This window comes from Mauremys mutica, chromosome 12, assembly GCF_020497125.1.
Source record: "Mauremys mutica isolate MM-2020 ecotype Southern chromosome 12, ASM2049712v1, whole genome shotgun sequence".
Lineage (NCBI taxonomy): Eukaryota > Metazoa > Chordata > Testudines > Geoemydidae > Mauremys > Mauremys mutica.
The window spans coordinates 32,106,425-32,124,470 of record NC_059083.1 but is presented as its reverse complement, the minus strand read 5'-3'; the positions used below and the strand labels follow the sequence as shown (position 1 = coordinate 32,124,470).

The window sequence follows — 18,046 nt, the reverse complement described above, 5'->3', positions numbered from 1 at the left end:
TAAACTTTTGTGTCCTGCTCTAAACATCTAGGTAAGTAGGAGCTGCAGATGGGCGAAGTGGTGGCTGTGCAAATGGAAAGAGTAGCAGTTACTTTTCCATACTACGATTTGCTCAGCCTGTGTTCCTGCTACAGGAACAGGGCAGAGACCTCTCTATTGTAGTATAAGTGCTCAGCTGTAGTTTTCTTTTTTTTTTTTCTTTTCTTCCTTTGGTCACAAAAGGCAGAAATTGTCTTTCAGTGATCTGTGTGTTTATAGGGAGCTGGGCTTTTCATAGCTGCCTAAGGGATCTGAATGCCCAATTTTTATTTACAGTAATGGGCAGGGCCGGCTCCAGACCCCAGCGCGCCAAGCAGGCGCGTGGGGCGGCCCTTTCCCAGGGGGGCGGCATTTGGCTCCGGTTGAGCTCCCGCAGGCATGCCTGCGGGAGCTCAACCGGAGCCGCGGGAAGAGGGGACCCGCCACGGGACCGGGGAAAGGCGGCGCAGCGCGCCGCGCTGCTTGGGGCGGCCTAATTTATAGAGCCGCCCCTGGTAATGGGCACCGAATGTGCAAACGCTCAAGGTAGCTGTGAAAGTCCCACCCGGAGGGTTTTTTCACCTGAAGTGCTGTGAACTGTAGGTAGAAATGTACCAGTGTCAGAAGAATTGGGAAGGGGAAATGTCTGTTACAATGATTTCCCAGTGGGGCTGGATGCAGATAATTCAGAGAAATAGAAAGGAGCTGTGCTTTGTACTTATGAAAGTTGGGAGTAAATGCAGTACCTTTAGTATTATCACCTACACACTCTGTCACCACCAGGTGTGAACTGGTTTAGTTTGTGGTTTTAATGTGAGTTGAATCCATGTTTAGGTGCCAGGGATTAATTCATTTTGAGTTGTATGTAAAATTTCTGTATGTGCCCAGGGAGAATTCTGTTGCGCACATTTCCAGTCACTAAACAATCAGAACAATTAACTGTCACTGTCTTGTTCCCTGGGCCTTTCAGACAATTCTCCGCACCAGCGGCCCTGGTGAGCGGTGGCTAGGATGCTGTAATAACACAAACACACTCAGGATTTGCACAGCTGGTCTGAGACGCTGCTCACACTAGGACACAGGATGCTCCAGCTGAGGCTGTGCTCAGCAGTGACTGGCAGACGTGACATGACCTCCATTTCCAGCAGCGTTGGTACCCCAGGGCTGACGCACCGAGGGGACAAGCTCTCAGTGGGAAAGAGCTGAACTTAGAGGCGGTGCCTGTAGGGGCCCATCCACACTTCGCTCCCCAGCTCACGGTGACCTGATCACCCAGCTAAAGAAAGGCCTCTCACCCCATTCTTTGCTGGGGCACTCCCAATCTACCTAGGCCAGGGGTGGGCAAACTACGGCCCGCGGGCCACCTCCAACCCACGGGACCATCCTGCCCGGCCCCTGAGCTCCTGGCTGGGGATGCTGCCCCTGCCTCCTCCCCACCTTCACCCCTCCACTGGAGCCACGCCGCCACACAGGCAGCGCTCTGGGGGGCAGGGCTGCACGCTCCTGAGGGGCAGCATGTCTGGTTCCACGCAGCTGCCAGACATGCTGCTGAATGGCATCGTAAGGGAGCTGGAGCCAGGGCTGGGGCCGGGGAGTTGGATAAGGGGCAGGGAGTCCCGGGGGATGGTCAAGGGGAAGAGGAGGTTGGATGGGGTGGAGGTTCTGGGGGGGCAATTGGATGGGTGTGGGAGTCCCAGGGGTCTGACAGGGGGTGGAGAGGTGGATAGGGTTCAGGGCAGTCAGGGGACAGGGAGCGGGGGGGTTGGATAGGTCGGGGATTCTGAGTGGGGCAATCAGGGGACAGGAAGTGGGAGGGGGTCGGATGGGGGACAAGGCCAGGCTGTTTGGGGAGGCACTGCCTTCCCTACCTGGCCCTCCATACAATTTTGCAACCCCGAGGCCAAAAAGTTTGCCCACCCCTGACCTAGGGCCTAGGGGGAGCTGTTTCCATGTATCACTTTCCCAGAGGCAGGCACCACCCACAAGGTCAGGAGCTGGTCTAGGATGGGGGTGCAGGGACCTCCACAGACAGACCCATCTGTGTCTCTCCCTTTGTTTCTGTATTTCATAACTACAACAGAGCTGCCTTAAACAACAATAGGAACTTCACCACAAACATGATGGAATGAAATCTCACCTCTCCCCCTTTTCTCCCCCTAGAGACTCTGCGATCTGAACTGGAGAGAGACAAAGGTCAATGTCTGGACTAGTTACATTAACTGATGTAAGGGTTATTCCTAAAAATATGACAGGGGAATCTCACCTCTCCCCATTTCTCCCCCTAGAGCAGTGGTGTTCAACCTGTGGTCCTCGGATCCCTGTGGGTCTGCAAACTACGCCTAAGATTTCCAAAGGGGTCTGCACCACTATTCAAAATGTTTAGGGGTGTGCAAATGAAAAAAGGTTGAAAACCACTGCCCTAGAGATGCTCTGATCTGAACTGGAGAGTGAGAAAGGTCAGTGTGTGGGGCCAATGGGGTGGCATAAAGATTACATGAAAATGTTTCCCAAAAATGTGGCAGATCAGTAAACTAGAGATTACCAGGCAGATGAGACATTTGGAATGAAGCCAAAGGGAGGCTGGGACTTAGGCTTTGCTGGAGCTGACGGGACGTGGTTTTCAAAAGTTATCCCATTACAGACAGACAGAACGCCACTGAGTTGAGTGTGGGGCCTCCCTTCACTCAGCCAGAGGGGAAAGGAGATGGCCATTTATTCAGTGTTTTACCTGCATTTGGCCTTGTGTCCCCAGTATAATGTGGGCAGTGGGAATAGCTAGAGGCAGAGCCCCTGTGTGTGTTCTCCTTTCTACCGGTAGAAACATGACTCCAATGAGTTTGCAATAATTGAGTTAAATCTTCTGCCTTGTAACCCACCTCTCCTGTTATTCACTTCCAGGGGTGCATCGTGCAGAGAAAGGTGAGTCCCTTTGTTCATTTCACTGGGGAGGGGAAGGGGAAGCTCAGATTTTACAAGAAGTTTCATCTGGGCAGCTATTCGACAGAAAGTCAGTTTGGTTTGTGTGGTGCCATCGAGTTGGGTGTGGGGCCTCACTTCCCTCAGCCAATAATAATAGTTGATTTTCATAAAAACTTTAACCTCAAAGTAGTTGTTTTATTTGGGGATAATTATCCAAACAGGCTTTTAGTGTGTGTTCACTAGGGCCCCAGTTCAGCAGTTAAACACATGCTGCACTTTCAGCCCATGAGTCAGTCCATCCCTGTTTAGCATGTGCTTAAGGGTTTCACTGGATCAGGCTCTAAAACAGCAGCAATAGCTGCTTCAGAAAGTGCAAGAAACTCCTTAGGGTACCCGGCTACACTTGCAACTTCAAAGCGCTGCCGCGGGAGCGCTCCCGCAGCAGCGCTTTGAAGTGCAAGTGTGGTCGCGGCGCATCGCATGAGCTCTCTCCCAGTGCTGCAGGCAGGGGTGGCTCCAGACCCCAGCACACCAAGCGCGTGCTTGGGGCGGCTCCATGCCACAGGGGGCACTCTGCCAGTTGCCGGGAGGGCAGCAACCGGCTCCGGTGGACCTCCCACAGGCGTGCCTGCGGAGGGTCCACTGGTCCCGCCTGCGGGAGGTCCACCGGAGCCGCGGGACTGGCGACCGGCAGAGCGCCTCCCGCGGCATGCCGCCCTGCTTGTGGCGGCGAAATGTCTAGAGCCGCCCCTGGCTGCAGGTACTCCACCTCCCTGTGGGGATTAGCTTACAGAGCTGGGAGCCACGCTTTCAGCGCTGGGGCATTGTTTACACTGGCGCTTTGCAGCGCTGTAACTTGCTGCGCTCAGGGGGGTGTTTTTTCACACCCCTGAGCAAGAAAGTTGCAGCGCTGTAAAGCGTCAGTGTAGCCAAGGCCTCAGTGGCTGATGATGGACTAACTTGCCCCCAGGGAAAGTTTTCTCCTGACCCCCATCAGTTAACAATTGACTTATGCCCTGAAGCAGGAGGGGGTTTCTCTGCCCTCCTGAACGCTTGTGTTTTTTGAGAACTGAGATAAGTCTGGAGATTCACATTCCCGTATTACTCCCTGGGCCTTTTTGAATCCTTTGTCCATTTGGAGTGTTTTCTTTGCTTGTCTGTTTTCTTTTAATCCTACCCAGTATAAATCTGTATGTTCTCATTATCCATCTAAATGTCCATTTGTTTTACTTCTGCTGAACTCCTGTTCTCAATCCTATCTTGTGGCAACTTGTTCCACAGGCTAATTATGCATCCCATAAAGCAGTATTTCATAGACTTATACAATCATGGGACTGGAAGGGACCTTGAGAGGCCATTTCCTTTTACAGTTTCAAATTTGCTGCTTTTCAGTTTATTTGAGAAGGTGGGTCTGAGCACCCAATTACTCTCTCACACTCACTGCTTTGTATTTCTCTGTCATGTCTCCTATCGAAACTAAAATGTGCCCTCTTTTAAATTACTCCTTATACGGATGTGCCTTCAGGGCTCTAATCGTTATTGTTGCTGATCTCTGTAATGTCCTTTCTGAGATGGGATGACCAGCACTGCGCACAGTGCCCAGGTGAGGAACTAGATAAGAACATTTTTCTATCCTTTCTGCAGCCTAACTCTTCATTCTTTACACCATTGCTGCACATGGAGCAGAGATCTTCATGGAGCTGAGTACAGTGACACCTGGGTCTCTTTCCTGAGTAGTTACAGTTAATTTAGAACCCTGTAACCTGTCTGAATAGCTGTAATTATTTCTTGCAATGTGCCTGACCTTACTAGGATCAATATTGAATTTCATCAGCCCTCGTGTTGCCCAAGCTTGGTCCCTCAAATATAACTCAAGATTGCTCTGGCCTTGTCTAACCTAAATAGTTCTGTGACATCTGCAAATTTCACCACCTCTCGGCTTATTCCTTTTTCCAAGTCACTGATAACTATACTGAACACCAGTCCCAACCTAAGGCCCAACGTTGAGGCACCCCATTGCTAATCATTTTCCATGGAAAATTTTCACCATTTATTCCTGCTCTTTGTTTTCTATCTTTGAACTGGTTTCTGATCCAGGACAATACTTTACCCCTCGCCCCATGATGACTTAGCTCTGGTCTACACTGAGGAGGGGGTATTGACCTAACATACACAACTTCAGCTATGCAAATACTGTAGTTGAAGTCGACGTATTCAGGTCGACTTACCTCGACGTCTTCACGGCGCTAAGTCGCTGCCCCGTCGACTCCGCCTGCGCCTCTCAGCGTGGTTGAGTTCCAGAGTCGACGGGAGAGCGCTCAGGGATTGATTTATCGTGTCTAGATGAGACGCGATAAATCGATCCCCACCCACCGATCCGGCGGATAGTGTAGACCTGGCCTTAGTTTCCTTAATAATCTTTTGTGAGGAACTTTGTTAAAGGCTTTTTGAAATTCCACGTCAATTATGCCAATGGGGTCTCCTTTATCAGGGGCGGCTCTACGTTTTTGGCCGCCCCAAGCAGTCATGCGCGGGAGGCGCCCCGGAGCCGCGGGAGCAGCGGACCTCCCGCGGGCATGACTGCAGAGGGACCGCTGGTCCCGCGTGGCTCGGCTGGACCTCCCACGGCTGCGGACGGTTCGCGGGTCTGGCGGCTCTGCTTGAGCTGCCGCAGGCATGCCTGCGGGAGGTCCAGCCGAGCCGCGGGACGAGCGCCCCCTCCGCAGTCATGCCTGCGGCAGGTCCGGTCCTCCCGGGGCTCCGGTGGACCTCCCGCAGGCATGACTGCGGCAGGTCCGCCGGCCCAGCCTGCCGCCCCCCCCCGGCGGCAGGGAACGCCCCCTACATTTTGCCGCCCTAGGCACCAGCTTGTTTTGCTGGTGCCTAGAGCCGCCCCTGTCCTTTATGCACTATTTTACTGACATACGTAAAGCAATTAGATTAGTAGGACACAGGTTTCCTTTCCAGCTCTGCTACTCAGACCTTATCCTGTCATTCTCATAGAGCTGTTTTAGAATCTCCTTTAGTTCTTGTTTCAATCCATGTAGCAGGCACTGATGTGAGCTCACTGAGCTGTAGTTCTCAGGATTACTCTTACCAAAATGTTGAAGTTGGCTACAACATCCCCAACTCTCCAATTCTCCAGATGTGCAGCTGATTTTAATGAGAGATGCATATCATTGTTAGTAGCTCAGCCATATTGTCTGATGTCATTTGAGAGCACCTGGGTTTTGCCATCTGGCAGGGATCTATGCTGATCTTGGTGGCTGCTGGATCTTTAGTTTGTCAGTTTGTTCCAATATCTCCTCTTCACTCCTTGATCCCTGAGCTTTATTTCCTGAACAGAGCAGCTCCAGGGTAGGTCTCTCCCCAGCAACCTCGGTGGTGAAAACTGATGCAAAGAAACCAGTCAGTCTCTCAGCATTGTCCTTACCCTCCGCAATTGCTCCCTTTCCCCTCTGTGGATCCAAGGGACCCATGGATTATCTCACAGGCTTCCTGATATTGATGGACCTAAATAATTCCCTGGTATTTGTTTTATATCTCTGGCTGTTCACTTTGCTAATTCCAGTTTAGTCTCCTAATTCCCATCATGCACTTCAGTAGCATAGCTAGGGGGGAGCGGGGCAGCGGCTGCTCTCCCACTGAGCACGAGTGGTGCCTTTTCAATTTCTTGGCGCCTTTTTAATTTTTACTCACCTGGCCGCGCTCCAGGTCTTTGGCGGCACTTCGGCGGTGGGTCCTCCACTCGCTCCGGGTGTGTTCGGCGGCACTGTGGTGGCACCTTTTTTGTGATTGCTCTCCCTGTTTGCTCCACCTGGCTATGCCACTGATGCACTTCACCTGATGTACTGTATGCTCCTTTCTACTGGCTTCACAGGGTTAATATTTTCCATTTGCAGAGGGATCCCTGTTTGGCTCTTACAACCTCCTGCACCTGGCAGCTGGCCAGGTGGGGTTACTGTTTCTCCCCTTTCTGATTCCTCTCTTGCTCAGGGGATGCTGCTGATGTAGCCTCCAGGCTGAGTCTAAGGATTGTAACTTCCTTTAAGGTCTTTTTGACTCTCTTCTTTTCTGCAAGATAATGTGATATTGACTCATTTCTCCTTGTTTTATTTTTAGACAAACTCCAGGCTGAGCTCAGTAAGTTCCATTCTCCCCAGTATCACCCTGTGTGACATTGTCTCCTGATCAGCGTGTCGGTGTTCAGGGGAGTTCTCACCCCTCTGTCTGTGTTTGCAGGGTGGAGAAGCGCCCAGCTCTATGCAGGTACTGTACATACCACTGATGTTTTATCCATGGTGAGACCCACCTCCCCCTGGGAGCTCTCTGCTCCTTTCCCTGCACAGGGCATTTTCCTATGACATTCAATGGGCTGAAAACAGCAATGTCCCTGGGGGTGGATGGAAAGGGGCAGACAAAACCCAGGTTTATTGCAGAGCAGGGACCTGCCCCCTTTGGGAAAGGGCTGATTGGTGAGGAAATGCTGCCCCCTGGTGTCACCTTTGCAGTCCAGTGGGTCAGGCCCCACCTGGCAGCCCAGAGTCCAGCTCCCCTGTTCCAGTGACCCTGGCACAGCAGTGTCTCAGCCAGGTCAGTGCCCCCGTGCAAACCCCTCGTGTAGATGCTGGTGTGAACTGGGACTGTTCCCCAGTGCAGCTTCTCCCAGATGGAGGGGGCAGGCTCCTGTCTGAGGATCGGAAACATGTGAGACGTAGAGACACATGCCAGGATCTGCCTAACAATCCTGAGAGATTTGATTATCTGATTATTGTGTCTTTGTCCTGTGTGTGGGGACGGCACCGACCTGCTCTTAGTAACAAACCAACCCAGATTCCCTGGGGCCTGCCCCCTTCGCCCCTCTACGCCCATGGCACCTGCCCCTCCATTAACCTTCCTCACCCTTGTGCTCACCTGACCCCGGCCTCTATCCTCCCCCTTCCACCTTTCCCCTCCTTTCAACCCCTTCTGCTCCTTTTGGCCCCTGCCCCCTCTACTTTGTCTCCCTGAACCGTGCCCCTGCTCTTCACCCACCTCTGCCCCTCTCCTTTGTCCCCCTGACCTCCTGGCACCTTCCCATCCCCCCCCAAACACCATCTGCACCCTGGAGCCCACCCATCACTTCACCCCCTTTCAAGCACCTGCTTCGGTGTGGGAGGGGATGCAGGATCGGGCTCTGGAAGGGAGTTTGGGTGCGGGCAGGAGTGCAGGCTCTGGGAGGGAGTTTGGGTGTGGGAGGGGATGCAGGATCGAGCTCTGGGAGGGAGTTTGGGTGTGGGAGGGAGTGCAGGCTCTGGGAGGGAGTTTGGGTGTGGGAGGGGATGCAGGGTGCAGGCTCTGGGAGGGAGTTTAGGTGTGGGAGGGGTGCAGGATCGGGCTCTGGGAGGGAGTTTGGGTGTGAGAGGGGATGCAGGGTGTAGGCTCTGGGGAGTATGGGGTGTAGGCTCTGGAAACGGGTGTGGGGAGGGCTCTAGCCTAGGGAAGGGGGTTGGGATTCAGGAGGGGGTCAAGCGATTGGCGCTTATCTCGGACAGCTCTGGAAAATGGCCAGCACACCCCTCTGACAGTGGCTTCTAGGCGGGCGGAGAGGGGCAGAGGGTCTCCATATACTGCTGCCCCCGCAGCTCCCATTGGCTGCAGTTCTGGGAGTGACGTGCAGTGAGGGCGGGCAGGAAGTCTACCTTAGCCCCACTGCACTGCTAGCGGTGGTCGGGGGCCTCTGAGCCCTTCTACATCACCTGGGCCTCTGAGAAATTGCCCCCTTTGCCCCCCGTCGGCGGGCGTGACCGCCTGGCATCCACCTCTCCCTTTCCCGCCTCTGATCCCATGTCTCCCACCCTCCCGTCATCCCCCTCTGCCTGCCACTGCCCTCGCCCCCGATTCCCACCCACCCTCGTCCTCCTGGCTCCTGCCCTTCTCCTGACCCCTCACCCAATCCCTCCCCTTGCCCGCCTATGCCCACCCCTCTTCTAGACCCATTCTGATCCCCTCTGCCCCTCTATAGTCCTCCCGTCTACTCACCCCTCCCTCTGCCCCACTGGTGCCAGCCCCTCCCTCCACATTCCTTGCCCCTGCTCAACCCCCCTGGCAGCTTCCCCTCCCTTTGCCCCCTTCCTGCCTGGTGCCCACCCCCTCCCCTCTGCCCCTGGCACCCACTCCTGCCCTCTCCCTTTCCCTTCTTTTGCCTGGGCCTTCCTCCCCTCCCCCTTTTTTTGTCCCTCTGGCACCTGCCCCACACTCTGCCCCTTTGGCACCTACCCCTTCCCTTGTCCCCTCTACCCCCCTCCTGCTTTCCCCTCCCCCTTGTTGGCCCTGGTGCCTGCCCCATCCCACACCCCACCAGTGCCCACCTCTCCCCCACTCTGCCCCCCGGTGCCTGCCTCTTCCTTCTCCCACACTGACCCCCTCCCCTCCCCTTGCCCCCTGGCACAAGCTCCTTCCCTCACCCCCTGTGGTCCTGCTCCTCCCCTCATGTTCTCTCAGCCCCCCTGTTTCCCACACCTCCCTTCACGCCCCTCTGTCCTTCTAGGGCCCGCCCTTCTCCACACTCCTCTCTCTGCCCCCTTGTGCTCACCTTCTCCCCCACCCACCCACTCTGCCCCCAGCCTCCTCTAAGGACGAACTCTGCCCCTAACGCTCTGATTCTCTCCCCAGTGGACGTGACTCTGGATCCAGACACGGCTCATCCCAGACTCGTCCTGTCTGAGAATCGGAAATGTGTGAGACTCGGAGACACACGCCAGTATCTGCCCGACAACACTGAGAGATTTGATTATTGTCCCTGTGTCCTGGGCACTGAGGGGTTCGCGGGCGGGAGGCATTATTGGGAGGTGGAGGTGGGAGACAAGACAGGCTGGGACATGGGGGTTTGTAGGGAATCTGTGAGGAGGAAGGGGGAGGTCAGACCCACACCTGGGAATGGATTCTTGGCCTTGTGGCTGTGGGATGGGGAATACGAGGCCTTCACCTCCCCCGCGACTCCCCTCCCCGTGAGGGTCAGGCCCAGCCGGGTGGGGATTTTCCTGGACTATGAGGCGGGCGAGGTCTCGTTTTACAATGTGACTGACAGGTCCCATCTCTTCACTTTCACGGGCACCTTCTCCGGGAAGCTCCGCCCTTATTTCTGTCCTGGTCTCAGCGCAGGGGGTACAAACGCGGCTCCCCTGATAATCTGCCCGGTCCCAGCTCAGGCCAGAGGGAATCTCGGTCCCTGACAGTGACCCCTCGGCACAGACTGGCCCCTCCCAGCCCTGCTGCTCTTCCCACCCCCAGTGGTGGAGGCCAGTTACTGCAGCAACTGGACTTTCTGTGCTGACCGGACGCTGCCAGTTTCCCTTTACAATGGGAGGTTCCACTCAAAAACCAGACACCTGGGATCCCCCAACCCTCACCTTCCCCGTCCCCTGCCCAAGGTAGCAGATGGTGGAGGATGGGGGATATTTACCCCATCAGAATTTTCTACCCCTGTGAAATCTCATTGTAAAATATGAAAGAAAAAAGATTATTTTAATTTAGAAAATATTATTGTAACAAGGTGTAAATACAAGAATATTTTAATTTACATTTCAACAGTATCTCAAAATCAAACATCTAAACACATTTTTTGAACTGGAATTATTTACATTTATTTTTTGATTCTTCCGTCAAATCTATAGTGAAGTTTAACTTCTCTAAATAAGGTCATTTGTATTTCAACCGTGGAATTTCAAGAAATCCAAAATATTTATCTTAACAAAATAAACTATTAAATTGTCAGACTGGGTTGTTCAGTGACAATGTACATGTGTCATAAACATCACAACTACACACATGTGCAGCTGCTCTCTCTCTCTCTCTCTCTCTCTCTCTCTCTCTCTCTCTCCCCCTCTCTTTATTGTCTTGACTGGTTCTCTATGGACGGCAGGGAAACTACACCCACCTCCTGCACTACACCTTTGACAATTAATAGGTTAAAAATGATAGAATTAATTAAGCAATATATTTAAGTTAACTCAAACAAGATTATATAATGTTCTTTGAACTTCTGTCAGCATTAATTCATGTGATTTTTAACTTTCTAGCTACATATAATGGGTAATCAAGATATGACCCTTCCTTTCTTTTTCTCACATCAATTAACAAAACACGGTCCCCAAACTCAAATGATAACTTCCTATAGACAGAAATCTCTTCTACAATCTCCATTTTATAGTTTATTTCTTTTAGAAATATTATTTGCAGGCAATGTACTGTCCGTGTCTGCTATAGACCACCAGACCAGGGGGATGAGGTGGACGAGGCTTTCTTCCGGCAACTAACAGAAGTTACTAGATCACAGGTCCTGGTTCTCATGGGGGACTTCACTCACCCCGATATCTGCTAGGAGAGCAATACAGCGGTGTATAGACAATCCAGGAAGTTTTTGGAAAGTGTAGGCGACAATTTCCTGGTCCAAGTGCTGGAGGAAACAACTAGGGGCAGAGTTCTTCTTGATCTGCTGCTCACAAACAGAGAAGAATTAGTAGGGGAAGCAAAAGTGGATGGGAACCTGGGAGGCAGCGACCATGAGATGGTTGAGTTCAGGATCCTGACACAAGGAAGACAGGAGAGCCGCAGAATACGTACCCTGGACTTCAAAAAGGCAGACTTTGACTCCCTCAGGGAACTGATGGGCAGGATCCCCTGGGAAAATAACATGAGGGGGAAAGGAGTCCAGGAGAGCTGGCTGTATTTTAAAGAATCCTTATTGAGGTTGCAGGAAAAAACCATCCCAATGTGTAGAAAGAATAGTAAATATGGCAGGCAACCAGTTTGGCTTAACAGTGAAATCCTTGCTGATCTTAAACACAAAAAAGAAGCTTCAAGAAGTGGAAGATTGGACAAATGACCAGGGAGGAGTATAAAAATATTGCTCAGGCATACAGGAGTGAAATCAGGAAGGCCAAATCACACTTGGAGTTGCAGCTAGCAAGAGGTGTTAAGAGTAACAAGAAGGGTTTCTTCAGATATGTTAGAAACAAGAAGAAAGTCAAGGAAAGTGTGGCCCCCTTACTGAACGGGGGAGGCAACCTAGTGACAGAGGATGTGGAAAAAGCTAATGTACTCAATGATTTTTTTGCCTCTGTCTTCACGAACAAGGTCAGCTCCCAGACTGCTGCACTGGGCAGCACAGTATGGGGAGGAGGTGACCAGCCCTCTGTGGAGAAAGAAGTGGTTCAGGACTATTTAGAAAAACTGGACGAGCACAAGGCCATGGGGCCAGATGCGCTGCATCTGAGGGTGCTAAATGAGTTGGCAGATGTGATTGCAGAGCCATTGGCCATTATCTTTGAAAACTCATGGCGAATGGGGGAGGTCCCGGATCACTGGAAAAAGGCTAATGTAGTGCCCATCTTTAAAAAAGGGAAGAAGGAGGATCCGGGAATTACAGGCCAGTCAGCCTCACCTCAGTCCCTGGAAAAATCATGGAGCAGGTCCTCAAGGAATCAATTCTGAAGCACTTAGAGGAGAGGAAAGTGATCAGGAACAGTCAGCATGGATTCACCAAGGGCAAGTCATGCCTGACTAACCTAACTGCCTTCTATGAGGAGATAACTGGGTCTGTGGATGAGGGGAAAGCAGTGGATGTCTTATTCCTTGACTTTAGCAAAGCTTTTGGTACGGTCTCCCACAGTATTCTTGCCAGCAAGTTAAAGAAGTATGGGCTGGATGAATGGACTATAAGGTGGATAGAAAACTGGCTAGATCGTCGGGCTCAACGGGTAGTGATCAACGGCTCCATGTCTAGTTGGCAGTCGGTTTCAAGTGGAGTGCCCCAAGGGTCGGTCCTGGGGCCGGTTTTGTTCAATATCTTCATTAATGATCTGGAGGATGGCATGGACTGCACTCTCAGCAAGTTTGAAGATAACACTAAACTTGGAGGAGTGGTAGATACGCTGGCGGGTAAGGATAGGATACAGAGGGACCTAGACAAATTAGAGGACTGGGCCAAAAGAAACCTGATGAGGTTCAACAAGGACAAGTGCAGAGTCCTGCACTTAGGACAGAAGAATCCCATGCACTGCTACAGACTAGGAACCAAATGGCTAGGCAGCAGTTCTGCAGAAAAGGACCTAGGGATTACAGTGGACGAGAAGCTGGATATGAGTCAACAGTGTGCCCTTGTTGCCAAGAAGGCTAACTGCATTTTGGGCTGTATAAGTAGGAGCATTGCCCGCAGGTCGAGGGACGTGATCATTCCCCTCTACTCGACATTGGTGAGGCCTCATCTGGAGTACTGTCCAGTTTTGGGCCCCACACTACAAGAAGGATGTGGAAAAATTGGAAAGAGTCCAGCAGAGGGCAACAAAAATGATTAGGGAGCTGCAGCACATGACTTATGAGGAAAGGCTGAGGGAACTGGGATTGTTTAGTCTGCAGAAGAGAAAAATGAGGGGGGATTTGATAGCTGCTTTCAACTATCTGAAAGGGGGTTCCAAAGAGGATGGATCTAGACTGTTCTCAGTGGTATCTGATGGCAAAACAAGGAGTAATGGTCTCAAGTTGCAGTGGGGGAGGTTTAGGTTGGATATTAGGAAACACTATTTCACTAGGAGGGTGATGAAGCACTGGAATGGGTTACCTAGGGAGGTGGTGGAATCTCCTTCCTTAGAGGTTTTTAAGGTCAGGCTTGACAAAGCCCTGGCTGGGATGATTTAGTTGGGAATTGGTCCTGCTTTGAGCAGGGGGTTGGACTAGATGACCTCATGAGGTCCCTTCCAACCCTGATATTCTATGATTTCCTTGTACTGCCGGGCTCTTCATATTCTTGGTTAAAAGCACACAACAAATGTACTTTGATAAAGAAATAGAGAAGGGGATGTATTCCTTTACTGAATCATCACAAATTAACTTAATTGTATTAAAGACATTGGCACTTAATGACACATAACATGAAAATTGATGAAGCTTTCTTGGGAAACCTTTCTTCTCGGCCATAAATCAGTCGAAAGGGTGATATTTTTGTTGTCATGTGAGGTTTAGAATACAAAGAATAGAAAGTTGCTCCAGGAAATTCGTAACAATTCATTCTGTCCACCACCTTCTGGAATGTGCTGTAAAAATAGTGACCTATTGGTCTAATTCCTTGAAATTAGCGATTGAACCTAATTTCTTGAAGATCTAGCTGAGCAGAGTCTGAGGGGAGGCACATCACATGGCATTGCTAGGACTCCTTTTTGTTTTAAACCTGATGCGTTATGAACATTTTCGATGTCATAATTCAGTTTTGAAGATTTATTCACAATATGCCATTCATGGCAGTGTGCCCTAAACTTACCTTGATTGTTTGAAAATAAATACCCCGAAATTATCTTTTGATTGATTCATTTGTGTTTTTATCCAGTCCGCTGGTGTCTGTCTGGCATGAGCTGCTGAAGCTTTGTGTTTTTCCTAGTTTTTAACACAGGGAAATTTTAATCTAAAAAACTTAATTTTCTCCTAAAATTTCCTTCAGAAATATCTGTGTTCCTTTCCCTATTTCTCACTGATTTATGTGTAATTACTGTAGTCTCTTATCCAATCTTATTGTGTTATTACATGAGAAAATATGTTGGCAAACAGGTTAATACATAACATCGTTTTTTACTATCTCACAAGACATAAAAATGTGATGTCGCTCATGTCAAGGTTCCTTCCCCACTCTGAACTCTAGGCTACAGATGTGGGGACCCGCATGAAAGCCCCCTAAGCTTATTTACCAGCTTAGGTTTACAGTAAGCTGCCATCACCAAGTGTGTTCCAAATCTTAGAGGAGAGCCACTTGGAACTCTGCTTTTCCCCAAAATTTTCCCAAGTCCCTAGCCCCCTTCCCCCTTTCCTGGGCAGATTTGAGACTAATTCCTCCCCCCCCCCCAAATCCTTACGCCCCTTTCCCGTGTAGGCTCGAGAGTGTACCCTCACCAGTTAGTCCTGGTGAACACAGATCCAAAACCCTTGGATCTTAAGACAATGAAAAATCAATCAGGTTCTTAAAAGAAGAATTTTAATTAAGGAAAAGGTAAAAATCATCTCTGTAAAGTCAGGATGGAAAATAACTTTACAGGGTAATCAGATTCATAGAGCCCAGAGGAACCCTCTCTAGCCTTAGTTTCACTTCCTCTAGCAAAAAGAACATTTACAGATTTTGGCCAGATTTTGTCTGAGACTGGATCTGATGGTTGGCCTCTGAGCAGACCTGCTGGATCAGACCCTGCAGGCGAGATAACTGGAGGAGCACCTGTCTTCCCCAGGTTCATGGTTCCTGCTAGGGATTGGGCAGGAGATAGGTGTGGGGGTGCCTAGTGTGAGATAACAGTGCACACGACTAGAGGCAGAAAGAGGCACCTAGGGGGCTGCTACTGCAAACACTTAGGCTCCATCCCTCCAGGTGAGTTTCGGGTTTTGCTACTGGTAGCAAATTTTGATGGGAAGCAGATCCCGCCTTCCTCTATGTGAACTATGGAGCAATAATGTATGAGACAGCCCACCAGGGCCTGATTCTGCAAAGCAAACCCTCCCGTTTCACACACCACGTTGGTCTTGGGGGCGGGGGGGGCTGGGAGCAGCTGTGCGGAGCAGCAGGGTCACGGCACCAGATCTGGGCTCTGCTCCCCGCCTGCTCCGGTTTTGAAAGGAGCGGGGCTGGGGGGAGGGGAACTCACGTGATTCACAAGACTCCAGCCCGGGGAGCCCCACGGACTCCTCCTCTCCGGGCTGCTGGTGACAGCGTAACAGTGAAGGACCCGCCGCTTCCCCCCAGGATCCGCCCCCAGCCCTGAGCCCCTGGAGCTTTCGCCGACACTCAGACCTGGGCACTGCACTCCGGGGGGGCGGGACTTTCTCCGGGGGCGGGAACTAGTCCCGGGATATGCTCACACCGGCTCCGGAGACTGCAAGGGATGGGGAGACCCGGGGAAGGGCCAGGGCCGGGCAGGAAAGTGACTCTGCACCAACGGCCCCTCCTCGCCCCAGCTCTGGGGGGGGGGGGGGGGCGGGCTGCGAGTCCCAGAGCTGCTGCCCCTCCCTGACCCCCGCCTCAGGCTCTGCCCCCCCCCCCCCGCGCTTGCAGGAGCCGAGCCAGCTACCGCACCGCAGTGCCTGGGTCACATTCAGGCCGTTCTGACCCCCCCCCCCATTGATCAGCTGTTGCTTCCTGCCCCATCCCCCACTCAGTGACTCTGGATTTCAGCCCCCCTGCAGCATCCCCCGCCCTTCCTCATTCTGACAGGTTTCAGAGCAGTAGCCGTGTTAGTCTGTATCAGCAAATGCAACAAGGAGTCGTCCTTGTGGCACCATAGAGACTAACCCATTTATTTGGGCATAAGCTAAAACCCACTTCATCGCTATATTGCTTAGTCTCTAAGGTGCCACAATTCTCATTCTGCCTTCACCCAGAGAGGGCAGAGTGGGGTGAACTGGCTGGTGCTTTTTGCTGCTGCTGCTGCATTATGTCCCCAGCCGGGCAGGGCTGTGGCGGGCGGTGCTGGGCGGGGGAATTACTGAGAACCCAGCGATCCCTGGGGGACAGGAACAGCAGCTGGGGGGGGGCATTGACACCCCTACACTGGCTCACCCTGCAAACTGCCTCTGCCAGGCCCATTCACCCGCCTCCCCACCCAGCTCAGTGCATTGTGGGTGGGGTTGTTATTTCACAGGACTTTGCTCTGACTCAACCAGCCCCGGACACAGACCCGTGTCTTCAACTTCCCGCTACTTTGGTACTTTCATTTTTGAAGTGTGCGGAAGGTCCAAGCAGGAAGGGGGCTTGGCCCAGGCGGGGGGGCTCGGCCCCATCAATTCAGCTACAAATGTCACACAAGTAACGCTGACGGGTCGGGTCTCAAACCCTCCGGCTCCGTGACCCGTGGTGCAGAACTGGGGCTGCAGCCTCGGTAAGTGACATGGGGACCAGGGCCGGATTTAGGGTCACGTAACCAAGGCGACTGCCTGGGTGCCAGGCGGGGGGGCGGGGGGGGGCACCAGACTCGGGCACTGTGTTTGTTGTTAGCGATAAAAGGAAAAATCGAATATTTGAAGTGAAATGTTTCAGGTTTTCCTTCTGTGGCTCATTTGTCACTAACCTCCTAGGATGTTCTAGAGCTTTGTAGAATTTTGTGGAACCTTTTCTGATTCAAAGCTTCAACGCTTCTTTTTGTGATTCAGCAGGAAGGGGAGCTCCGGGCTCCGGATCCCCAACTGCACGGCTCTGTCTGAGATCTCCAGACACATGGCACTGAGGTCCCTTCAGATGGGCTGTTAGCACCAATGGGCCTCACTGAAGGGATTTTCAGGAGAAACTGGCACCTCTTGACTCTGAATGTCAACCTAGCTGTGGGAATGTCCCTGCAAACTCAGAAATGTCTCTGTTCGTCTGAACACAGACTGGGACGCCGGCACAGAGCTGGGCTCCCTTTGTGACAGCCAGGTGTGTGTGTGTTTGTGTATTTGTGTTTCTCTCCTCCCCCTCCCCCCCGTCTTTGTTATTGTCACTAAACTGAAGTTCCAGAGGGAGGGGGTGAAAGACTAGAAGAGAAAACCCTTGGTCCAGATTCAGTTAATCCCTCCCAGCCCCACCCGAGTCTGCAAGGCCATTGCCGCGAGAGAAGGCAGGTGCTGTTACCACTGTCACCCCTCCCCCCCCATGGGTGCCTGCCAGGACAGGGGGTGCTTCACCTCCCCCTAGAGCTCAGTCAGTGGGAGGAGGCCACAAGTCTGTGCCCTGGAGCCCTGGTCAGGTTCCCTTCTGGGCCACCGCTGGCCGCTCTGTGGGCAACACTGGCCCTGGCAGCTGTTCCAGTGTACGGGAAGTTACAGGCACAGCCTGATTCCTGGAGGATTTTACACCACTGTACAGCCTGGCGGAAGTCGCATGGCTGGGTGCAGTGTGAGCCTAAAGCTCTCTGTCTCTAAGGATACATCTACACTGCAGCTGGGCGGTGCAATTCCCCCCTAAACAGACAGACAGGTGCTCAAGACAGGTTTCAGGGGAGTTGCCGTGTTAGTCTGTATCAGGAAAAAGAACGAGGAGTATTTGTGGCACCTTAGAGACTAACAAATTTATTTGAGCATAAGCTTTCATGGGCTAAAGCCCACTTCATCAGATGCATGCAGT

At 52.0% G+C, this 18,046-nt stretch overlaps 1 protein-coding gene across 1 annotated transcript; it reads left to right on the top strand.

Annotated features, from left to right (window-relative positions):
* The first annotated feature begins 1,146 nt into the window (after positions 1 to 1,146).
* Positions 1,147 to 11,007, top strand: LOC123346680 (erythroid membrane-associated protein-like). The gene is made up of 7 exons (XM_044984154.1): positions 1,147 to 1,171; positions 2,179 to 2,211; positions 2,917 to 2,937; positions 7,060 to 7,080; positions 7,180 to 7,206; positions 9,592 to 10,126; positions 10,998 to 11,007. Exons 1-7 carry the CDS (start codon positions 1,147 to 1,149, stop codon positions 11,005 to 11,007), a joined length of 672 nt encoding a protein of 223 aa, XP_044840089.1.
* The last annotated feature ends 7,039 nt before the right edge of the window (positions 11,008 to 18,046 follow it).